This window comes from Labrus bergylta, chromosome 6 (assembly GCF_963930695.1).
Source record: "Labrus bergylta chromosome 6, fLabBer1.1, whole genome shotgun sequence".
NCBI classification, from domain to species: domain Eukaryota; kingdom Metazoa; phylum Chordata; class Actinopteri; order Labriformes; family Labridae; genus Labrus; species Labrus bergylta.
In genome coordinates, this window is record NC_089200.1 from 21033336 (window position 1) to 21059043 (window position 25708).

Consider the following 25708-nt stretch of genomic DNA (forward strand, 5'->3'; position numbering starts at 1 on the left):
CCACCTCCTCTGTTTCCTCCTCTCAAAGAATCACTCACCTTCAGTAACTCTTTCATGACTTTTTCAAGCTAAACCAGGGAGAGGCAATCCTGCAGATGGACTTTAGAGAGTTACTCACAAGCCTTGGACAGGTTGCAAGTGGTTTTTACAATTCTAACATCAGAAGAGACATGGAGGTTGACATTGAACTAGCGAAAGGCTCGCTCCCTGCTTGAAAAATGCTTATTTATTTACTTATTTTGTCATGCAGTTGGACAATGATAAAAAGTGTATGGCACATGTTTTTTATTTCATTACAGTGTGACCTAAACAAGCTGTTTGTATGTTATGTGCGCACCAACAACAAGGTCATTCTGAAACACTCATGGTATATTTATATACGCAGATTTTGTTTGTTCTGCACAACAACATGGGGTTCCCCAAACCTATTATAATCTCCATGCAGATAATTGCACCCCCCTTCCAATCTTTGCAACATTGTGCACTGAATTACATTAAATCACTAATATTCACTGGGACTCCAGGGTAAAGTGATCAGATTTTGTTGGTCAAAGGTCACTGTGACCTTATATCGACTCTATTGCCATGAACCTGACATCTCAGCAGTGCCTCAAAGGGGAATTGGTATCTCTTTAAAAAAATAAACATCTTTGAGAGAGATTGTCGACATCCTTGATCAATCAATGAACTATCTCCCGTAGCTTTTCCCCTCTTGTACCTGCTCTTTCTGTGGTCGCAAGAATGGTCTGCGGACAATCGTCTGCTTTGCAAAACATAAAAGAGAAAAAATGGAGAGCCAGTCTTTAGTAATGTCCTAACTGTAAATGATTATGGTGCCACCTCTCCCGTTAAATGTTGGCTTACTAATGGTATAGTTTGATATTGTGATGTGAACCATGCAGTATTTTCTTTTTTTAGAACTAGTTTCCCTCCCCAGAAACAGTTACTCTGTCGTTCTTTGGGATAGATGTATATCTAGTTTAGAACATTAAATTAAATATTCTATTTGTATTGATTATGTCAGAAACATACCTCTTGCCCATTATGCAAGTTTATCCCATTAATTACAGTGTGTGTTTTTTTTACAAATTCAACACCATGTCTGCAGCGATGTAGTGACAAAATGTTGAGTTGAAGTCCTACAGACTCGACAGGTTCTATGTTTTCAGGAACATATCTTCTTTACCCCCATCCAGGCTACCAGAGACAACTGACCTACAAACGGCAGGATGGATCGTACAGCGCCTTCGGGGAGAGGGATTCCTCTGGCAGTATGTGGTAAGTCATGGTGGGTGTAGCTGTTAAAGTTTACTTAACTCATACCAGACTAACTATGCCTGGGTGCAGCCATATTCTCCAGCTTTAACTGGGACATAGGTTGCTGACAAAAGCAGTGAAGTTTGTGTCAACATCTCAGCATGCTGGTCTGAAATTAATCTATTGCTGTTTAAATAACTGGTGAATGTTTATTTCCTGTTAACACTCTCTGGAGCAGGCAGGCAAAAAAAAACCATCCCATGATATTCATAATATATAAATCAATGCTCTTCTTTGAGAGCTCCCTTGGGCATACCTAAAGTTGATTTATGAGCTGAGGTGGATATTATGATGTTAATAGAGCTAACACTGTGAAACAGCAGGTTATATAAACAGCAGCGGATCACAAACTAACTGCCAGAGTTTATTTGCAGTTAATCAGGGTTCATATCAGTGGCACTGAGTGGACTCATGCTGCTTTGGCCCCACAGACAAGCTTCTTATGCCAATATTGGAGACTGCTAGAAGTTGTCTGGAGCCACTTTTGCCAAATGGCTCTCTATCTTTTTTTGACATTAACTAGAACATGTCAACGAAGCATGCCTCTGAATGACTCACTACCTGGGTGTAATTGGTAACATTAAACTTTGTTCTAAACTAAACTAGCTATTGAAAACTTCTCCTCTGGATGACTTTTAGAGGATATGATATAACAAGCAGTGTTTGGAGTTTTCTTTGGCACCCAAGGGAACAAGTGTGGGTTGTGGGCACAACTTCGGCGGTGAACTTTCAGTAAATCTGCATCAGACACTTAATGAATCCTTCAACAACATTTTTGCATCCAAAACAAGCCAAGCTTTGGTTTTTGTTCCAGGGTTCACGAGGAGAGTAATGCATTTACTACCTGCTTTAAAGAACCAGTAATTTAGTGTTTATGTATCTGGTTGGAAAAATTAGATAGATTGAACATACTGACAAGGGCTGGCAGTAATGGTTTGATGTGCAAAGCTGGATTTGTCCTGCACAGGGTGATCTGAAGGTTCACTGACTTTAGGGTTAAATATGCAACATTCCTACACTAAATTGCCTAAATCAAAAAATAACTTTATTCCAGTAGTTTTAAACGTAATGCCTAAACCTCATCCCTCTTTCAGCCGCAACATTCATTCACAATTTGTAGAACAAGTTTTCTTCAGCAATGTTTCTTTCCATCTTCTTCCACTGGGTATATTAAATTACAAGTTTCCTATTTCCCAACAGACAAAGCTGAATCATGGTGTAACTACACACACAAAAAATGTCTTCTTCTTTTTTTCTTTTTTTTTACAAACTTGTCAATCATGCTTTCCTCCTTTAATAAATATTCTCAAGAGCGGGGCAGTATTTTTTTTCATTTCCCTTGAGAGTCTTAGTCCTTGCCTCTACATGTTGAGGCTGGCATGGCATTTGTGTCTGCCCAAAGACTGATCTGACAGCGTTAGCATAGTTGGGGGGGGGGCTGAATACCAGAGATGAAAAGAACTGATATTTGCTGCTGTATTTACCTAATAGCTCTTTCCAGCCCTGGCCTATATCAAACTGTCAAGCCAATATTTCTCTTTTTTTGTTCGCTGTAACTTGCCATTGATCCATAGTAGAGGTTTTTATTTGTTAAATTAATTATATTATAGGCTTGATAAAAGGCTGTCATCCTCTGACAGCCTTCCAAATTACAATTTATAGACAAATGACCAAATGTTTGTAGAGTAATGATGCTGCTGTAAGACTGTAAATGACTCCATGGTGGGATGAATAAAGGTTGATCTTATCTTATCAGCCACAGTTGAATTATGCTAATTTACTGGTGTCTTTTTTTTAAGATTTATTTTTGGGCTTTGATCCCTTTTATTTGATAGGACAGAGGAAAGAGTAGGAAATTAGGGAAAGAGAATGGGGTATGACATGTGGGAAAGGAGCGGCTTCAGATTCTAACCCTGGCCGTCCCAGGATGGAGGCACGACTAAACTGCTAGGCCACCTGGAGCATTTACTACTGGGTGTCTTGATAGCATCTAATCAAAACTTCTATCCTGTCATTAGTCATGTGTGATCCTTTATGTTTTAATAGAGTAACAGTAAAGTAAAAACTAATCTATATATATTAGTGTCTAGCTGAGGCATTATCTGTGTGTAATGGGTCAAGTTTAGCCGCCAGTGTTACAGTATTGTCCATATTTTTGCTTCTTTTGGACCTGATGTACTAGCCATTTGATTCAAAGTGAGTGGCATCCGTATGTGAGATGAAGATTAGATTCGCCCTGGTATTAGGAAGGTTCTGGATTTGGTTTGGTTGTCTTGGCTGACATGCCTCTACAACGTTGCATGGAGGTCTGACAACAACAACGTGCCCGTGGGATAGCAGACTGGAGTGGTGATTTCCCATTTTTAAAAAGGAGGACCTGAGGTTGTGCTCCGACTACTGGTGTATTACATTATCACACTTCTCAGCCTCCCGGGAAAGTTGAAGGGGTTGAGCTCAATGTCAGCACCTCCAAGTCTTAGGCCATGATGAGATTCATGGTTTGTGTCAACAGTAATGTAGATTTTTTTGTAGTCCTGCTGACAAACTTAACAGCTACAAAAACAGACAACGAGACAAAGAGAGGTGAAACACTTCTAGATCCCCCTTTCAGCTTTCAAGCCTTATGCTTTATTATGTACCCTTATTTGTTATTTTAACAGAAACCCTTTAAATCTACCCTTCAAAGCATCAAGCTGGTGAGGAGTAGCTCAGAGATGGGGTTTTGAATAAGAAGGCCAGAAAACAGCAGAATAAAGGAGGAGGGGGGGATCCATAGAGGGTGACCCCCAGGAACGAGTGGTGGAAGTTAGCTTGTCTACTGCTTCCTTACTTCCTCAAACTAAATAATAGCTACACTTTCCCGTACCAGTCTCCCTCAGGCCTGTCATTTAAAGCCAGTGACACAATATTACTTAACATTAAAATTTACGGCAGGCTTGCGGCTACATCCCTAGTTTTACCTCAGAGAGGAAATAACATCTAGGTTCCAGCCAGGGAAGATTTAATGTTTCGCCTTATGAGAGCAAGGTTCTGTTTCTTTCCTGCTCATCTCCCCTGGTGCTCATTCTTGGATTCCGTCCCCCTTATGAGCTGTGTTGAGAAACTAGAGCACGACCTGTTTATTTATTACCTCATTTCCATCCTGTGTTTCTTTCGTTGATGGTAAGCAGCTTGCATCATCCTATAAGTCGTTGTGGTCAGGGGTGCTGTAATGGAATGCCTTGCTGCCATCACTGAGGGGTTGTTGGCCAAAGACTGCAGCTCTCGATCACTACCGGGAGGTCTGTTGTTTAAGGATGAGTGTGTGTTTATTAGCTCAGCCATGTCCCCCAGGGCTAACCTTGGCCTTTCTCTGTGGTTCCTCTGGTCCTTCTTCGTCATGGCCAACAAAAACCACTGCTCATAAACTTTCAGTTGCACTCCCAGGCCAGCTAGATTCACAACCTTCATCCCTGGGATCCCTGCTTGTGTAAGTTACAGCATGTTTTTTGGGGAATCTCCAATGGAGAGAGATACTTGATTACCCTGTGTGAGATTTCAATTTCATCTTTCAACACTCATCTGCTCCCCTCCTTCCTCTGCTTCCTTTCTTTTCTGTTTCCTCAGATCTGTCAGTACATACTAGTTCTTTCTCCCTCTATCTTTGACAAAAACATCCCCCCATTAGCATTTTTCTCTACCACAACCCCTCACCTTGTGTCAACAGATTGAAAGAGAGTGAGTTGTTAGAAAACTTCTCTTGGCATTGAATAAATGATTTCCCTCTCAAAATCTCCGTAGTTAAGTGTATCTGAGGGATGTGCCGGCACATGTTATAAAGGATCTCCTTCCCCTTTCCTCTCCCTTCCCTTTCTCTAATCAACCTTTATCTTTCTCACCCCTCCAACCCCCTCCCTTCCTTCCTCTAGGTTGACAGCGTTTGTGCTGAAGTCCTTTGCTCAGTCGAGGGGTTTCATCTATATTGACCCTGAGGAGCTATGTGCTGCCAAGTCCTGGCTCATCAAACATCAGCGCGATGATGGCTCATTCCCTGCCATGGGACGCATCCTCAACAAAGATCTGCAGGTACATGCTTGTGCCTTGGTGGATTTAAACTAGCAAATCTCAGTGGCATTATATGTCATCAAAGAGAGATCGAGATGAGAGATTTCTTATTACACCCTGAGATAATGATAATACAGATTGGGTCTGCCAGGATAGCATTCCTATGATCCCATGAGTCTATAAACTTTGTTTTCAGTGTGTTCATGTGTCAAGTATAAGATAACTCAGACCACCATCTAAGATCGCTTGAGAAGATCTGGAAAATACATTCCCAAAGAAGATAAATATCCTAAATATTTACACTAGGGGAACACTGAGGGCTCAGTGTTTTGCACGAACATCGCTATTACCATGGTGGGCATTTTCAAACACGATGCAAACAACATGAAATTAACTAAAAGCTAATCTTGTTGCCTTTTTTATTTTCAGGGAGGGATCCATGGGAAGATCTCACTTACAGCTTATGTGGTTGTAGCTCTCTTGGAGACAGGGATAACCACAGAGGTAAGCAGTCCATGTCACTTCCCTCTCTACCCACTTAGTAATAAAGGGTAGAATGAATGTTGGAACTTTTCCTGATCACTCGCCCACAACAGATGCAAAGGTACAAAACAATAATTGACTTATGATGACAGCTGCTTTAAGGGAGGAAACTTTTTAGTAAACAAGTGCAAAACATGCACTACCTGTCCCTCTTGCACCACTTATTCCTGTAGCCTATCCAAGCAGCCTGCTGTGAAATCAAGCCTTGGTCATGTGTGGACCTATCTCTGCATTCCTGATAGCTGTGAAGATGGATGTGCTGGCAGTCAGCCTACTCATATTTGTTATGCCCCAGTGCTGCTCTTCTAATACCTAATCATGTTTTGGACTACATCAAAAGATTTATCCTGACATGTAAAGACAATTATGTTCTGGAAAAGACACCCTTCCGTTGCATTCCTTGCTATCTTGTTCTGTTCTTGTCTCAGCTTCTCTACTTTCTTTCTTTTTTTGTTGCGTAATTTAACTTTATTTTGTCACTAATAGTCATCTTCACTAATCAAATACTGGCACTGTAGCTGCTTTTTAATCAGTAAAAGACTTTAGAAAAGAGAGATGTTACAACATAAATCAAGTAAAATCCTCCTTAAAATGCATTGCTCACTCTGACAAGATGCCACTGAACCTCTGATTGTTTTTGCCTTTGATCTCTCCCTCTGTCCACATGGTTGACTCTTTATTTAGCATTTCCTCTCCCTGGCTCCTCTCCACCACCCCTGCTATCTTATCTCAAAGGTTTTTTTTCTTCTCAGTGTGTCCCTTTACAACTGATAAAAACTGACAAGGTATCCTTCACATCAAAGCAGAACCTTCAACCCCCCCTCCAATTTCATTTAATTAAAAGATGACTGCTGCAATTACAGTGAGTGGCTCTGGAGGCCCATCATCTCATGGATGAGAGAGAAGGTCACATCTGCATGAGATGAAAGTCAACTCTCCACTTTTAATGGCCAAAATGAACGCTTATTCAATAACTTCAACCCAGCTGAGGAGCAGTTGAACAAGATGGTGGTTGTGATAATGGCATGTGTGTTTTTGTCTGTCAGTGTGTGTAAAGGTATGCCATTGGTCCGGTCATATCAGATTATCTGGATGAGGAATATGAATTGTGCAGAACAAAATAAAGACTAGCATGAAAGAAAAGGTTTGCACAGAAAAATCTAAAAAATATGCTGTACAAATCCAGCCTGTAGGCCTATAAATAATGGACAAACCTCCGTGATGTCACACATTGGTATATTGACTGCAGTTTTAATGCCTTGAGTCAGCATTTTGGCTGCCGCCATGTTTGGGGGGGGGGGGGTGGCATAAGTGATTATTTAGAGACTAGATGGTGCTGCTGGAGTGTAGCAAGAAGTTACCAAACATAGGTTGTCAAAGCTAAATAGCCCGTGCTTTTTCCTCATTCACTAGCTGGATACTGAGCTAGTTCACCATCACGTTTCCCTCACAATGTCATTATATTTGTGGAGGTAGCTAGCTACAGTCATTTATCAGACGTAGGAAACTAAAAGAGCTTGTGAAGAATAGCAGATTTGCATCCCAGCACCTCCTGTGGGTGTGCCACTGAAAACATTACTTGGTAACTGAAAATAACCTGTCTTTTTTCATCAGAAAAGCCTGCTGTCTTGTCTAGGGGGGAAAAGCAAACAGCATTCCTGACTGCTCTGGAATAGCACATAAATTAATGTAACAGAAACACTTCACAAGCCTACGTGCCAGCAGTCCACATTATTGTACAAAATTCTGCACACAAAAAAAACCTTTAATAGGAACAATATGATGACCATGCCCCTAATGATATATAACTTTAAGCTTTTTTATAATCCATCCAGGTTAGTAATACTCAACTTTGTGTCGTTGTCTTGATTACAACTATTAGATATTAAACAAAACGTTTTTAACATGTTAACCTTTTAAGTTCTGCTATAAAATTGAATACTAAATGTGGAGTCTTATTGGGATTGACTCATGGTTGTAGCCAGCCTCAAGTGGCCACAAGAAGAACTGCAGTTTTGACTTCTTTCTCATTTGCTTCAAATCTCTTGGTTTCTGCTTGAGCAAACAAATGTTCTTTTGACAATGTTAATATGAAAACTCCACAAATACTGAGACGGGAAGAATTTTCAAATTTTCAGTTTTATTAGCTGAGTCACTCCTGTATATCAGAAGTTGTACTGCAGATATATACACCAGCAACCAGTCATAAATCCTAAAAAATTAACATTCTGTACAGTATGAAGCTATTGAGCGAAATCTGTATTAAAACAATTTATGTGTCGCCTCTGGCCCAGGAAGAGAAGGTTGCAGTGGCCAAAGCCAAGGATTTCCTGGAGAGCAACACCTACTCTGCTGATGACCCTTACACCACGGCCCTGTCTGCTTACGCTTTGGCTCTACTCCGCAGCCCTTACGCTCCGCTGGCGCTGCGCCGCCTAAACCACATGGCTATCACACAAGGTACTGCAACAGTACAACAGCACAGACCTGTCACCGCTCTACAGTTGGAGTCTCTACCTTGAGGCTCCTTGTGGTTTAAACAAGCAGTCAGGCACAGGTTCTATGACAGAAGTACGGTAACTGTAAAAAGAGCTGCTGATGTCCGCCAGCTTTAGTTCAGTCCACTCCTCCCTTTCCCCCTCTGTTTCTTATCTCACTGTTGGGTTCCTCTGGCCATTTCCTTCTCTTCCCCTTGACTGAAGCTTTCTGCAAGTTTTGGCAGATTCAACATAATTTAGGGGGACACAAAATGTTTTTGCTTGATCACAATAATTTCTATCCCCACGTGTAATGAAGGCACAGGGTTTGTCTGCATAGCTGCTAAAAGATTCACACAGCTAGGATATTGATACAATGAGTCATTTGATACAGGAATGCCGCCCCTTCACCTCCTATGTCTCTATCTGACTTTGTTTGTCTTTGTAGATGGACTCACTCACTGGAGTCTGACTGGCAGCACTATGACAGATGAAGACACTTTCATGGGCTTCAGTGATGGCCTGTCTCAGTCAGGTATACTGCTCAAGTATAACATTTAACACTCTCCTAACTATGAGTTTTATTAGAAGAATCCGTTACTGCTCCCTTGTGTTCCCTTGGTCAGATCTGATGTTGTCTGATTGCCCAAAATTAAAATTAGAATTAAATTAAAAAACAAATGAACTCTTGCTTTTTCCCAGTGGTGTCAGCAGAGGTGGAGATGACAGCCTATGGTCTTCTGACCTACACCCTCCTTGGGGATGTGGCTTCTGCCCTGCCTGTGGTCAAATGGCTCTCCCAGCAGAGGAATGCATTGGGTGGCTTCTCATCCACGCAGGTATCCCTATTTCTCGGACGTCTCTTCTTTTTTTTTCATAGATTTTTGCAGCATCATTCAATGATATTTCCCCTATTCCCTGTACTTTCTCTCTATTTGAAAATGTAATTAGCAGTAGAATAAATGGCAAAAGTTAATTTTGATTTGTTTACTCTCTTGTTGAAAGCCCCTTTGTTATTGTTTGAACCTTTGTCCGTAAAATGTATGTTCATTTTTTTTTTTTATGTATTTATTTATTTATACTTTATGAACCTCTTAGGAGAAAAATGGATGAACATAAGCCATTACTGCTTCAGTCAGAATATGCTTCATCTATCCAGAAGCCTAATTGTCATTGTCCTAAACCCCTGTACAGGACACCTGTGTAGCTCTCCAGGCTCTGTCAGAGTATGCCATCCTGTCCTACGTTGGGGGGGTCAACCTCACCATCTCACTGGCATCCACCAACCTCGACTTCCAGGAGACAATTGAACTTAACAGAGACAACAAAAAACTCCTACAAAGTGCCAAGGTAATAGCAAAGCTAGAGAGAACCAAAGATTACAAATGAAAATGGATTCTTTAATGGGGGATGCTCAGTTAAATCAAATGGATTGATTGAAAAGATTATTTTTTTATTTCCACTTGTGAACCTTATTGCTTTGATGCACTCTAGAAACATTTCCCTCTTTAATACAGTGATTTATGATAGCAGTACTCACCAGAGCCATGCTTTGGAATGAAACATTAATCTCTGGGTTTCTATGTTCGGCTGTTTAGCAGCCAAGACCTTTTCACACTGCCAAACCAAACTGGGCTGGATTTCCCAAAAGCACCTTGTTGGTCTGTTGATTTAATAACTCTGTTTTATTAGCCTGGTTGCCCACACATTACAAACTTGAAGTGTGGGCAAGAACAACCTTAGCCGGAGCACTGTGGCGTCAGGTCAGCCCTGCTGTGTGAGTAAAAGTGCTCCTGTAGACAGCCAGAGCGGCTCAGGTGAGAGAGCAGTTTTTCTCTGCTGGGCATGTTCCTCTGCTGTGATTAGTGGTGTCAGCTTAATTGGGGGCAATTAAGGCCTGCTGGTTGGTAGCCAGGGAGGCACTAGTGGCAGTGCAGCAGCCTACAGCATTCATTCACTTGATAAATGACTCATTCACCTCTCTGACTCTCTTTGTTTCTCTTTTTTCCTCTGTCTCTCTTTTATTTCCCAGATCCCCAGTATCCCCACAGGCCTTTTTGTCAGCGCAAAAGGAGAAGGCTGCTGTCTCATGCAGGTAATATATAACTTAAAAGTATAAACTCTCACATGGTTGGAAATCAAACCATGATGTCATGCTAACTTCATCTGCTTACAACAAGAATCTGGTGATACCAGAGGGTTTTTTTGTCGCCTCCCAATGCCCAGATTCCTCTTTTGTAAATTGGAGTAATCTGGTAGAGTTTAGTAGTTGCTTTGGAAAGTGTTGATTCCTGTGGCCCCCTGGTCATGATTCTGTTTACATCCTACCTTGGTACAGACAAACAGAACCCCCTTTCATAGACAGTAGAAGTTTTTTCCTTCTTCTGGATGATATTCTGTCCTCTTGTCTTATCACCCATGTTTAAACATTTGCCTGCTTTAAAACCAAACAAATGAATACATGGAAGAGAAGATGTTTACCTTTTTTTTGGGGTTGGGGGGGCTTAAATTTGACTGAGGCAGAGCCAGCTACAAAGCAGTGGATGTTGTGCTCTGCTGCACAGTGCCTGAAACATCTTCCAACTTGTTCACCTCAGCAAGTTTCATACACACAAACACACATTTCCTTTCTTCACACTCCCAGCCCTCTCTACTTTCTCTCCATCCACACCTCTCCGTGCGTCAACACACCCCTCTGACAGGCCCTCAGGCCAGCAGCACCTGGGCTCTAATGAAATACAAGAGCGGGCAATCAAAGAGACCGTCCTGAGTGTGTGTTGAAGACGCACTGTATGTGATGAGTATACGTCCTGTGCCTCGGGATCATTATTTAGTAGCTTTGCAAAGGTCTCAAATCAGTGTGGATGATTTATTCAGAATGTGTACAGGTCTGGGTATAATAATCTTCTGTGAAATTTAAAAGAGCATCAAAGCAAGAAGTTGACCTCAGGCTGAAATAGAAGACTTCTAAATGCATGTCTTGTGGCCAGTGAAAATGATTTGTGGTTTATGCTATTAAGGGCTGACTATTTCTCCCCCCCCCCCCCCCCCCCCCCAACTTTTTAGTCCTCTCAAGGCTGGAGGTCCTAAATATTTGAACTCAAACTACTAGTAGTCATAGCAGTAGTAGAAGTACATTTTTAACATGTCATGTAACAAAAACAGGGCCCAGCTTACATGGGCTTACAAGCCTCTGAAGAACAAAGCAGATACAACATAATGAAAGAAAAACACAAATATATCATAGAACAGGTCAAACAATGACAAACCATAAGATCAACACAATGTTGCTTTTTAGACATTAGAATGTCAAACACCTTTTTAAGCTGCTACAGTTTTGTAAATGAAACATAAAGCGCTGTTGAAGACCTTTTAACACAAAGTCAGCAAGCTAAAGCACATTTTGTGTTAACAGGTACTGCAGTCTATCTACGTATTTCAGACATAGAGAAAAAATCGGGACTATGGTCTGACATTTTGTGTGTGTGATACAAGGACAAGAGAACAAAAAGTAAATTTCACTTTGCAACTAGGACGAAGGCAATCAATGAGGCCAAAAATGTTGAAGGAAGTTTTACACAATTTATTTTTTCATGATAATAATTACAATTGAAGTTTATTTATGGAGCACCTTTAAAGCCAACGTCACAATGTACTCACCGGAGTATAAACAGCACAACAGTAAAACACACAACAATAAAATCCTATTCAAACTATGAAAATAAAAACAACAATGTAGCAATACAACAAGAAGACAGAGACAATAAAATAGAAACAACGACTAAAGGAGACAGTTAAATAAATAAAACAAGCACCACTTGAACTGGCGACCCTCCGGTTCACAACCCAAATCCCTGCAGACTGAGCTACTGCCGCCCCTAATTACGTAAGGAGGGGGATTGGGAATAGTAGCTGAAGTCCTAATTTAACACCTAATGTCCAAATGGAAATGACATAAAATAACTTAATAAGAAGTCATTGGGTTTGCAGATATAACACTTCAGAGTAATACATCATGATCTTTGGCCTAAAATGAGCATTAGATTATTAGTTAAGAGTGAAGTAATAATTCTTCCTAAAGGTGACCTGAATGGATGTACAAAAGTTGTAACTATTCATCAAATAGTCTTTGACTCATTATTACACTAAACAACCACAGATGTAATCCTCATGGTGGCACTAGAGAAACATTTAGGAGATTACCATGTGATCAGGGGGATCAATCCTTTGATTAACATAAATGTCTGTACATCTGGGTTTCTATCTTGTAGATGTTGTGATATCTTTTCACAGGAAAAGCCAGGGGATCAAGGAAGTCAATAGGGCACCATCAATGCCTGTACCAAGTTTAATGGAAATACATAAACTACATTTAGTATTTAGATGGATATCAATCTTCAACAATGTACTCCCATTTCATTTTCTTTGTCTGTAGATCGATGTGTCTTACAACCTACCTGACCCAGTATCCAAGCCAGCCTTCCTGCTCAAGGTGGACCTGAAAGAGCCTTTTCAGGAGCGACACCAACAGCCTCCCTCCTCCTCTTCATCAAACCCCCGTCACCCTTCCTCGCGTCCGCGGAGCCGTGCAGACAACCGCTCTGAACTTAACCGCAAGCGGCGGGCACCCATTGATGACGATGACCCGGCAGCTTACCAGGACAAAATGGATTTCCACATATCTTTAGAAGTCTGTGCCAGGTACAAAGAAACACAACATGTACAAAGACATTGGCACATATGTAAACCTCTGCCAGATACAATTGGCCATTTTCAAACTTACTCTCATTCTCTGTCTAGGTGGCTTCATTCAGGCTCGTCAAACATGGCTGTCATTGAAGTTCCGATGATTTCTGGATTCCGGGCAGATGTTGAAAGCCTAGAGAGGGTATGCAACCACATGAGTGTACATGCACATACTTTCAAAATGTTGATATGTAGTACATCCTCTTAATATTATAGAAACCCTTTGAAACAAATTGTTGCTTTAAGTTAGTGGCTGGCAGATTGCTAGCCAGGCATTACATGTTGTAAGTAAGTGACCGAACAGAAAGGCAGGTAGAAAGAGACAGATGGGTCCACATCTGCAGGCAGCTGTATGAAAAGCAGTATTTTCATGGAATTCAACCATTTTTTATCATTTAATTGCAGACTTTTTTGAAAACTCCAATATCAAACATTCACCTCGACCAGTATGCATCCTTTGGCAACTTTCATAAAAACACTCATTAATACTATGGATATGCATATTGATCGTTGGTGTTGGAAGGAATAAATATTTATTGGGGTCGAGGGACTCAGATGCTCACTAGTCATTCTCTCCATTGAAATTTCTGGACAGAGCAAATCCTAAAAAGGCATAGTTTCTAACTGCTGTGTGTTACACACATGTGCAATGGGAAAGTATTTCATGTGTGTTTTTGTGTGTCTTTGTCACATGGAATGGTCATTAAGGTGAAGGGGATTTTTATGGTGTTTTTTCATGTATAAAGGAGAAAGACCAGTCAACTCAGGCCCTGTGGAGTTACAATGTCTCGGGTTTAGAGGCTGTTTGACCTCTCAGTGCCTACAAGAGCAAACACACACACACACACACACACACACACACACCTCATTGCAACCTCATGATGGACCTTAAATAAAACTTGTGTAATTTAGAATGGCAGAGGGAACAGAAATACATGTTAATGGACAGTAGATTAGACCGAAGGAGCAATGGTAAAAGGATTGACAGGTCATTTGAAGAATGGTTTAGTTATTGTGAATGAGAGAAAGTGATGTTAAATGTAAGGGCAGGATCCTGGTCAGCTCCCCAGCCACCCATCAGAAGCTTGTCCCTCATTACTAGATAATTATGGGCCTTAGTCTGCAGGCTTCCAAGTTTAAAAGAGCCACCTCTCTGGCTACCTGGGGAGATGTTAAACACTTGCACACACACATACTCACTCACAGTGTGTGTGTGTCGGTCGAGGCTGACCTGAGTTGCAGTGGCTAACAAGCTCAGTTTACACTCCTGCTGGCCTCCCTTGGAGTTTTACTGCTGCCTGCCTGACTGCCACTTGCATTCCTCAATTTATGGTGGCAAGCTTGGCTTCTGCAGTCATGTCTAGATGCTTTCTTGGAAGCTGAAGTCATGAATGATTGGTCCAGTGACTGATTGAGAATAACCACAGCCTCTTATCACCCAATATAATGAGCTTAATTTAACATCTGGGGACACATTGAATGTATAATGTTTGAGCTATGGGACGTCATTGTCAGTGTTTGGTTGCTAGATAGAAAACAATGCTTTTTTTTTTTTAACACAAGGACAACTTGTCTGGTGTGTGCATCTCTGTTTGTGTGTATGTGTGTCTCGATGGCGCCAGCTCAGGCTGAGCACCTCATAAACCCCTACTCTCCAAAGGCTGCCACCTTTGACAGAATGAAAAAGCCCCCCATGGGGGAAAATTAACTCTGCTGGCTCCCTATATATACTCTCGAATTTGCAGTAAACAACTTCCACATTTCTCATTCAAAAAGTTAAATTAACAAGATATGGTCATGCATGTCTGATCCAGCTATATCCACCCAATTTGTGGAAAGGGTACATAACCACCATTCTTGGTATAAATCAGAGATCAGGCTGTCCCAGAGAAACACAATGATCCTCTGTTGATTTCAAGTCATTTAGGTCTAGCTAATTAGATGACCTGTGCTGTATATTTTCACTGATGACCATGATGTCATGGTGAAGTGCATATGTTTTTATTCTACCATGTTGACTCTAAGAGTTGGGGGGGTACTGTACCTTAGGCGTACATTTAAGTTTCAGATTCATACTCTAAGCATGTAGTTTGCTATATGCATACATACAAGATAACCTACACATTTTCTGAACCAATCCCAGCACTGAGCCAGACCATAATGTTTACCCAACAGATTGACTTGAATCCTATTGTGTTGTGTGTAACTCCAAAAGTTAAGCTTGATTTTTCTCACACCCGCCTCAACAGCTGCTGATGGACAAGCGAGTGGGTCTAAAGCGATATGAGCTGAACGGGAGGAAAGTGTTGTTCTACTTTGATGAGGTGGGTTTAATTCTAGTTCCTCCATGTTGTGGTCATCAGGAGTCAGTGTCAGTTCAAAGTCTATTTTATCTGTTGGATGTTTTTGTACTTATTTTTCTTTGTTTGTCAACCTTTCATAGATTCCCAGCCAGTGTATGACGTGTGTGGCCTTCCAAGCTGTCAGGGAATACATTGTGGGCAAGACAGCGCCTGTTCCGGTTAAGATCTATGACTACTATGAACCAGGTGTGCCTCTGATGAATATTTTTAGTACCACTGTTTAAAGACAGAGAGTTGGAAAACTGTCTAACTTACCATGATTTATGAAGTGACTTCTTTTTTAGTGGAAATGGGGAAGTTTATGATGCAGTTATGGTGAGTGTCATCATTGTTTTGTGTGTGTGGATGTGTGAACGTGCTGGTGTGGGTCTGTGCTTGTTTTGTAGCCTTCGAGGCCACCCGGTTCTACAACGTTAGCGAGAGCAGTCCGCTGGCACGGGAGCTCTGCGATGGACCCACTTGCAACGAGGTGGAAAGTTCAACCAATCAGTGGATAGGTGAGACTTGTGCTAGGAGTCTAATGATTAACAGATGCCCAACTTCCATCAATCTTTTAAAAACATGTTTTTTCATTTCAGGTTTTGTGCAGGCAAACCAATGCAATAATGTGTTCGGATGTCTGGAGGAGGAGCAGTTTGAGCGCTGCACTTGCTACAGGGACTGCGGTTACGATGGGGAGCCAGTTTGTGGGTCGGACGGGCAGCTCTACCAGAACCAGTGCCAGATGGAGGTGTTTGCCTGTCGAAATGGGACACGTATCAAGCAGGTTCCGCTGACCCAGTGTCCTCACAGTAAGAGCTCTCTTTATTATAAAAGTCACACTCCATTCATTCATGCTGCTGCTTGCACTGCTATACCCTGCTTTAAGACCACATAGTCTGTCGACGAATCAGCGCTAAGCAGTTAAGGTTAAAAAGGGAGATGTCATGTCTTAAATAGTGAACTCATTACCCACTGTAGCTACATTAGTGAAAAACTAAAGTGGGGATGAAAACAACTTAAAACAAAGATGGTGGCGTGACGCACATTCCCAGTGCTCATGTAAGGGCAGCTTTTGTAAGACTTTCTTGAGGACATTAGCTGCCGAGAATTTTAGAGGGTTAGGGTCTCAAATTCATACAAGGGCTTTTTTTAATGAAATAAATATATTCCTGGAATGAAAAATGTTGTGAGACTTTTCAAGGCATAGTAAAATATATTAATTTAAACAATATCATGACTGAGGGTAGTTTAAACAGTGATGTTTATTTATTTTATTTATGTATATTTGTCAGGGACAATACATGTAGGCATTGTTACATCTAATTAAAGTGCAACAGATGCAATGTATATAGTACTTCTAGCCATGGCTAATTTGCAGTCCTTGTCCCTCATTAGATAGATGACATTTAATTAATCATACATGCAAAAGATGTACAGGGGGCCTTTCTGGAGCTAACAGTGTGAAGAGTCACTCTTGTACTGTGGTCACTGCCAACACAGGAAGATTCCTTGTAGTGTGAGGAGCACAGCTAGAGTTTTAGCTGCAACATGAGGCCTCGGCACAGCAGGTTTGCGCTTTAGCTGTACTGGAGAAATGTAGGACTGTTTTTAAACTCAACAAAAGCTTGAAACTTGAAAGAAAGAACTTGATGTGCTAAGACAAGCAGGTTTACTCTTCCAACACAGACCCTCAGCGGCTTCAAGTTTGGTCGTAGCCAATACACATTGTATTCAAATTAATGTTACTCTTACCAATACCTCTGACATCTAACCTGCAGACACTCATCTTAATACTGCTGGTGAAGATGCACTTCCTCTCTCTCACCTCCCCTTCTTTATTTGGGCTTTTAAAAGGTTGTTTTTTTTGGGGGGGGGGGGGGGGGAAAGAGTTGGGCATGACATGCAGCAAAGGGCCGAGGTTGAATTTGAACCAACAGGGGATGAGTACTCTAGCCTCTGTACAAGGGGCTTGCGACATAACCGCTAGACTATGGCCGCTCCAAATTTGGGCGGCTTTAAGTGACACATTAATGCTATCTGGGTTTTTTATGTTTTCTCACTAATATTTCAGTTTGTTGTTTTTATAGCAATGACAGTCAAGGTGAATTCTATTTTATTTTTTTGATCCGTGTGAAATACATTTACTAGCAAGTGCTGTGGCAAGAGACAGGACACTGGCAGGACTGAAAGTTCAGCAAGGATTTGTTGGGGCAAAACAACAAATTGGCTAACATGGACACAATGACCGACTGAGTCAGTGATGTTGCAAAAGACATTCAGCTTCATTATCATTAGAAACACTTTAAGACTTTCAGGAAATTGTAATTGAGATGTCTACATTTTACTTTATTTTGGAAAATGAAAGATATTCTTATACTTCTACTCTTTCTGCTCGCATCTGTCTTTAAGATCTGTCTTTCATCACACAATGGGAGTCGAGCCCCCAGACGGACCAACACTGTGATCAAAGTAAAACCCTATAAAAAACTGTTGGTATTTCAGTCTAATCAAGCTTTATCATGGATTCTTAACAATGCAACTTGTTCAAAATTAATTGTGCAACCCCTTCAGCATTTAAAAATTAAAAAAGCATGTCAAAAATATCGATACTTGGCCATGACACAATAAAATATCGCCACACAAAATATTGCGATACTATGCTGAATTGATTTTTTTTCCCCACCTCTACTAATGACGTATGTAGACTTTTTCTGTATGCAATAGGTGCTTTGTAAATCAAAGACACTGAAAAAACATCTCACAACTTTTCTCTCTCCAGAGGGAATAAATGTGTCTGTATAGGTGTGTGTTCTCTCAATCTCTTGTGATCTTGTGTAATTTATTGGAAGCAGTCAGTTGTCTTTGATGTATCACAATCTGAGTGTGTAATCGTCCGCATGCCCATTGTTCATTTATCTGTATGTGTGTGTCTGCACGCACATGCACGTGTGTCTACGCTCATCTGAGTGCCGTGATCTGAGCTGTAGAAACAGCTGTTCAGGTGTTGAGCTGATTACTGGATGAGTTTTCTAAGGAGAACAACCCTCCGCAGCCTTCCCCCCCCCCCCCCCCCCTTTTTTTTTTTTTTTTGCTCTCTGCTGTATTACAGGGCTCTCTCCAAATGACAGAGTGCTTTTGTCCTGCCCTTTGAAATCCTTGTCACATTCCTTTCCGACGCACAGCCCAACAACAAAGGAGACCTTCATGTTGTGGAGCAGATTGGAAAAAGGCATAGACAAAACTTTGGTGGGAAAAGACCTTAGTTTGTGCCAAGTGGTTCATGCTGTAGTTTATCAAAAGAATTAGATTTTTGTTTCATGTTCCCCGACATTGTTTGTTTGTGTATGCTTGTGTGGGGGAGATTCTTGCCACCATTTTCCTGTTTTGAAAAAGAAAAAGATACAATTTGTTTCCACACACAGCCCCTCTGGCTGCTATTTCTGGACGGGTTTTGATGCAGGCCTCTGTTGAGACTAAGTGTACATCATTATTTTGCCAAGAAGTGTTGCGCAGTGGGCTGGATAATGCTTCTGTGCAGTATTTAGATTATGCAACACTGAAACTCTGTTGTTTCTGTTACTAGTTTCCTTAGCTGCTGTGAATAAAATGTGTGTTTTTATTTCCAGTGGATCCCACAGTGGAGGACAAGCAACCAATAACACGCCAGGAAACTGAGCAGCCCTCAGTGCCCGTACACACAGGTAACCTAAGAACTGCACCTTTCCCGAATCATACGCCCATTTATCACTCACTTCACATTTTTTCAAAATCACCTCTTGCTTTTTTCTCCTGCTTTTAAACTTTCGCTCCATCTGCTTGTTTAGGCCAGAAATAACCAGCACCAGGGGCAGTAGCACTCAATAGATATCAGACTCTCTCACTCACTAAGTTGAAAGTTTCTCGATTAAGCATATTTGAGTCAGCAGTATGTTTTATCGGCCATCTGAATGCTACAGCTTTGATTGTTGTAGGGATCAATAGGTCAATCCGAGCTCCTGTGTCAGCTGAATGGAATGGAATGGAAAATGGAAAAAGTTGAGACGTCAATCATGTCATGTGTTATATGTATGTAGCATTTAATTACGCTGCATGTTACTTCTTCTGTGATGTAGGTTATGGGAGTTCACAAGGGCGGGAAGAAGAAAGAGTGAGAGACAAAGAGATGAAAGGGTGCATGGGGGGATGTGGAGCCTGAAATCAAAGAAAGGGGAGAAAGAGAGTCAAAGAGGGATGAACAGGGGACAAGATGAAAGTGCAAAAAAAGCGGGGCTGGAAGAGAGAAAGGACAAGAAGAGCAGATACCTAGGTGGGGTATGTGGCAGAACATTCCCAAGCCACCTCATCATGTCTACAACCGGTGTGATAAATAGGAGGATAGGTTTCACACTGCGGGCTTGATTGTTGCTCTGCCATGAGCTTGGAACAGCTACCACTTTCAGAGAGGCAGCCAGAGAATTCCTGTAGGGAAGTTTGGCTGCATGTGAAGGGAGGATGTGGCTGTGTCACATTTGGCAACAAAATTATAAAGGGGCACTGTTAATCAGAAGCTGCTTGAGCATGTATACTGTACATATATGCTGTATGTGTTTTTACTGTTAAGTAACATTAAGGTGTGTGTGTGTGTGTGTGTGTGTGTGTGTGTGTGTGTGTGTGTGTGTGTGTGTGTGTGTGTGTGTGTGTGTGTGTGTGTGTGTGTGTGTGTGTGTGTGTGTGTGTGTGTGTGTGTGTGTGTGTGTGTGTGTGTGTGTGTGTGTGTGTGTGTGTGTGTGTGTGTGATGTGGCACAGCCTGCACTGACTTGTTTTCTCAGCCTGCAGCTCCCAGTAGCTGCTGCTCACAAAGCTGCTCTCAGTCAAAGGTCTCCTTAGTTCAAAACACTAACACTTCACACAAACATTTTACATCATGCAAAACATACCTACCCAAACTCATCCATACATGTGAACACACACTAACCTACAACAAGGTAACCCTGGGATGATTAGATTGAATTGAAAGTACTATGAAAACACTGTCATTGTAAACCATTAGATTGCTGACAACATGCCCGCTAAGTGCACTCAGAATGTAATAGGTGAAGGCGGGCTGTGCCAAGGAAATGACAGTTTCCACTGGAACAGTGGAGGAAGCTCTGGAATTAGCTTCCATGTGCAGACTTGTCTTATGAGTGAACTCTACCAGAGATCATCATACAGTTTAGGGGATGCACACACTTAATTTGAGAAGAGATTTTCCCTTGACTGCATGTAATTTATACATAGAAACTTTCCAATTTGTGGAATGTGTGTGTGTGTGTTGGGGGGGTTAACCCTTACCTTAAAGCACGATAAGATACACTTCAAAGAAGCAAAATATTATATCACTGCATTCATTCTTGCCATTCATCATAAAATAAATATTTAAAAAAGAGCTGTACACTTATCAAACCAATAGTGACTTTGAAGTAGTATACAACAGTATGTCAGTATGTGAGATCACAACATCAAGCAGAGAGGGACCCCTACTGTCTGTGTTAGGGTACTACTTAAAGAGCCTCAGATTTGGTAAACAAACAAGAGTTGTGTTTGCATCCAGATCTGCTCACCAAAAAAAATAAAACACTTTGTATGTCCTTGGGTTATGACAAAGGAAACATGTTTCTTTTCTTTGTAAAATTAAACAACCAGTTATTCTAAAACCTACTATTGGAAGTTTTTTATCTGGTTAATAAGCCGAACAAAACCAGACAGAAGACTGACCTTTGATTTGTCTTTCATGTTGAACCGTGTCCCAACTAAAGGAACTGATTTTCAACAGGATAATAAGCAGAGAATAGTATAAAAATAACAGCTCAAATTGACCGCCACTGAGCAAAAACATCAACCCTTGTTAAAAACAATGCTAAATTTGAGCTCTTACTCCAAGACAGGTTTGTAATATGTCTACATCTTTATGAACACACTGAGTGATGAGGTTGTGCACGGTCTATTGAGGTTGCAGTGGGTTGTTATTGTAAAACGAATGTCTTATAACGCAACATTCATGTTGGCCTTGCTAACTAGCTACATCTTGCTAACTAGCTACATCTTGCTTTTGGATTATTTGGACGAAGACACAATTTTAATGTTGTTATATGTATCTTTATCAATAAGTTTACTCTTTCAAAATAGCCATGATTGTTATTAGTAGGCTACACCAGATTTATGAATGTTACTAAAACAAAGTTTTCAAAGTGTAATAGCTGTGATATGAAACTGAACAAATACGTTCAAAAGAACATATGAAATACAAAACACATTTATAAAAGGACCATACACCACCCCATACAACACATACACCTGTTGAGGAGCTGAAAGCACTTGTGAATTTTTAAAAATGGGTGTCAGGGCACGCTGGTGGTGCAATGGTTAGGGCGCGCGTCCCATGTATTGAGACTCTCGTCTCGAGCGGTAGGCCCGGGTTCACTTCCACCCGTGGCCCCTTTCCGCATGTCATTCCCCGCTCTCTCTCCCTGGTTTCCGACTCTATCCACTGTCCTGTCTCTGCATTAAAGGCACGAAAAGCCCAAAAAATAAATCTTAAAAGAAAAAAATGCTCTCCACATCAAAATCTAAACAACATCAGGCATCTTTTGTCCACAGGGGAAACCAAACAAGGAAAGAAATAATGCAACAGTTAAATGTTCAGGGTTTACGTTTTGCCTTCTTTTTGTTGCTAAAGTCTCATGTATCCTGTCGTTCTTTTTACCCTGCCCTAATGTCTCCAGGTGAGGAGGAGCAGGGTTCCATGGCAGAGGTGTCCTACTACTCCTATGAGTACGACCCGGACTCTGAGCCTTTCCTTGCTGATGCAGACGGAGGGGACCAGTTTGACCTTCCTGAGGGTGGAGGGGATGTAGAGCAGAAGGTGCTCCTGCAAGCGAATACCCAGCAGCCCACACTGGACACAAAGAACATCCCTGATCGATGGTACAATCTTCTCCGTCTATATATTTTTGTGTCAATGTTATTAAGGGTTTCTGAATGTCTGGAAGATTTAATCTTGTGCTTAAATAGCTTAGAGTCAGTAGTTGGTATTTATTTGTATTTACGGATATTTTTGTGTGTGGAATGATCTTCAAAGGTTCTCATTAGAGATTTATATTTCACTGTTAAAGGAAGAATGTGCAACATTTTACACATAAATACAACATAAAGGAAGAATATCCTCATGTCTCTCTGAGTCATGACTGTCTACAATGAGTGAGAAGCATGAAACCTGCCAGCTGTACTGTTGTCGGGGCCGTGTTTACATCATGATTACATGGACGGGACGGCCTTGTGTATAAAGCTGTTTTATTCAAGGACCAGAGAAATTAAAAATAACATAGCCTACTCACTGCTTATTCGGATGTCACATAAGTTTAGATCACAGTCATTCTGTGTCACTTTATGTGCAAAATGAAACTATGAGTTAACCAAAGTGTGCTAACATTAGTCTGCTTTTGCAGCTCAAGCAAAGGACACTTTTTTCCGCCGTTTGCACTTAATGGTGCTTTATTATGGTGCGTTCTAATTCATAACTCCTTCATGTGAGCGCGAGTGGAGAGTGGTTGGAGGCGTGGCGCTGGAGGAGAGCGTAGGCTTCAGAATACCGGAGGTGTCGCCAAACAGCAGTACCTTTTGGTTTAATGCTGGTGCTAAAGGGCGACATCTACTGGATCAAAAAGTCGCACATTCTTCTTTAAAAAAAAGGTTTAACATTATCTCAGATAATCCTGCATTTAAAATGTGTCCTGTTTCTTGTCGTCCACAGAAACGCTGAAAGACTGAGGCCATACCCACCTCCAAATTGTACATTATTTGTGAATATGCTAGTGAATGGAAAGAAAGAAGAGTCTTGGGACTTGCCCTGCCAGAAAGAAAGAAAGAGATGGTGGAGTCTGGAGAAGAGTGTGTGAGAGTGTGTTGGGTCATTTTGTATGGAGTCTGTGTGGATGCATTTATACGTATGTGTGCGTGGTTGGATGTTACTATGTACGGTTGCTGTAAAGCCAGTGTCCTCCAGACTTCTCTTCGTCCAAACTCCTGGTCACCATTGGGCACCATAGCGTCTTTGTTATTCACTGTACTGCCTTTATAATCACTAGAAGTAATAATCAAGTATTTATGTTTGTAATTACACCTGACTGTAAGCAAAATATTTTGTTATTTTCTATCTGTGGTATTTATTTGTAGTTAGAGGTCATATCATTTTCTGTTTTTTGTTTTTGTTTTGTTTTTTTCTGTTCTTGTTTTTCTTTGCCCGTTCATACAGTCTACTCTTTACTCTTATGGTTCTTTGAGTTCAAACAAAAGATATAAACTGTCAAAGGCATTTTTTGTTCTTTCATAGCAAGCTTTAACCCAATCCTTGAATTGTTGATGACATTCCTGTGCTGGTATCCTGCTGTAAAAGACATATGCTAACCATATGCTTTACAGAAACATAAGCTCAAATGTATTTCTTTTTTTTTTCCAATTTTTTTTGGAGCTTTTTGCATTTAAAGGACAGCACAGCAGAGACTGACAGGAAACATGAGGAAGGAAGAGGACTGAATTGCAACTGAGGCCACAAAGCGAACAGAAGCTCAGTGTATGTGGGGCTCGGGTTCACAAGGATGCATCAATTCAAGTGTTTCTGGAAGAATTCAACCGAAACACCCACAACATCTACTCTCAAGTCACCTTTCACCTTACCTACCTTGAGATTTGATTGTACAGTTCATAAGCTATTTTTGTTTGTGTTCAATTTAAATTTTTAAAGCAATAAACTGAAAAATCAAAAATTACGTTTTGAATTAATGTAAATGGACCAAATTTGATTCAATGTAGTCCCTATTCATTTCAGATATTGCGCTTTTTAAAACAAACAAGAATAAAATTTGTATACAATCCAAAGTTCTGGCTTTGTTGCCTTCACACTCTCTTGCTTGATGCTGCTGTGGTTAATTAGCAGACAAGGTGGCTTCTACACTTTTCACCACACTTTCATCTGTTTTAGCTAATGCCATCACACTTCTAAAACCTGCCTGTGCTTTTAGAACAGGAAGATCATTGCAGATGCTGCAGAGTACAAGGAACTGCCTCAACAGCAAAGGAGCAGCAGTGCAGTTTTTTTTAGTTTGAAAGCTGTGTTTCTCCATTTCCTTTGAAAGGCTAGTTAAGTCTGGAGATCATTTCCTGTCAGCAGTGAGCTGTGTTACAGCCCGTCTGTTTCAGAGGGCTCTGTGCTCTGATAGCTGACTCTCTGAACTCTGGATTGCTTCTGCTTTAGAGACAAAAATCATGTGCATGTGGATATAAATGTATGAACTCTGTGTACTGTACATCTGTAGGCTTCCCTGTGGACTGTATGTGTTACCAGAAGCAACAGCAGGGAGAGAGTTGGAGCTTGTTAAAGTTTAATGTTTGTTTTCTGCACATGTCACTTGTCGACCCTCTCAGTTACTGTGGCCTCTGGCTACTCAGGCCTTCAAATGAGTCCTTAAAATCCCAACTTGAAATAATTAAATGGGAGTAGAGGAGATCAAAGACAGCCAAACAGCAAATGTATATTTAGTTTAACCTTCATTTAAAGAAGAGAAACCAGAACATTAAGAAAATAGGACGAGATGTACGTAATGTCACTGTAGGGAATTTCATCTTGGACTAGCAAAGTCACATCGTTGATATTAGTTCGGCCTTCGGTTTCTCCAAGTATGCTGCCCTTCATCCAACCTTGCATCTGTGTTTATGGAAATGTGTGAAATTGAAGTTGAAAGTTACAGATACAGCAGGATTTGCCTCCCCAGCTTCAATGGAAAAACTGTGCTCCATTGTTGGCATTGGACCAGCAGTGCAGGGGACCTGGACTCAACAAACTGTCTTCAGCAGTCTCTGTGGCAACGACATGCATGGCTGAAGAGTGATATTGTGTCTCCAGTCTCCACACTGTGATGAGCAGAAAGAGTAAAAAGAGAAAGGAGGGAAAGGGGGATCTTGGTTTGCAGGGGGAGCTAGCATTACATGAGAGCGAGTCAGAGTGATGACATTGTTCCTTAGTACCAGCTGAGTGCACCTTTACATCCAACTCTGTGCAGGTAGGGCTATTCATCAGTCTGAGCCCCCCCACATGGGAAGCTGCTGGACAAAGGGACAAACAGGCAGATAATTAAACCGCTGTCTTGTGTAGAGCCTGCTCTGCTGCTGACACTTCAATATGTATTATACCGCTCAGGTTTCCTGATTGTTTCAGAGGA

The 25708-nt window shown here is 41.1% G+C and overlaps 1 protein-coding gene across 3 annotated transcripts in view; it reads left to right on the forward strand.

Annotated features, from left to right (window-relative positions):
- cpamd8 (C3 and PZP like alpha-2-macroglobulin domain containing 8) overlaps positions 1-24368 on the forward strand; it is a 44863-nt gene extending 20495 nt beyond the window's left edge. The window contains exons 28-44 of one of the 3 annotated variants that reach the window (XM_065955972.1): positions 1197-1278; positions 5226-5382; positions 5791-5865; positions 8199-8364; positions 8830-8916; positions 9084-9220; positions 9576-9731; positions 10414-10476; positions 12817-13082; positions 13182-13269; positions 15377-15451; positions 15571-15676; positions 15877-15987; positions 16069-16281; positions 19099-19173; positions 22217-22418; positions 23245-24368. In XM_065955972.1, coding sequence (XP_065812044.1) covers positions 1197-1278; positions 5226-5382; positions 5791-5865; positions 8199-8364; positions 8830-8916; positions 9084-9220; positions 9576-9731; positions 10414-10476; positions 12817-13082; positions 13182-13269; positions 15377-15451; positions 15571-15676; positions 15877-15987; positions 16069-16281; positions 19099-19173; positions 22217-22418; position 23245 — 2060 coding nt within the window. In that variant the 3' untranslated portion in view covers positions 23246-24368. Of the gene's footprint in view, positions 1-1196; positions 1279-5225; positions 5383-5790; positions 5866-8198; positions 8365-8829; positions 8917-9083; positions 9221-9575; positions 9732-10413; positions 10477-12816; positions 13083-13181; positions 13270-15376; positions 15452-15570; positions 15677-15834; positions 15988-16068; positions 16282-19098; positions 19174-22216; positions 22419-23244 lie in introns of those variants that run through there. The other 2 variants (XR_010666546.1, XM_065955973.1) reach the window with 2 other exon arrangements.
- Positions 24369-25708: the final 1340 nt, after the last annotated feature.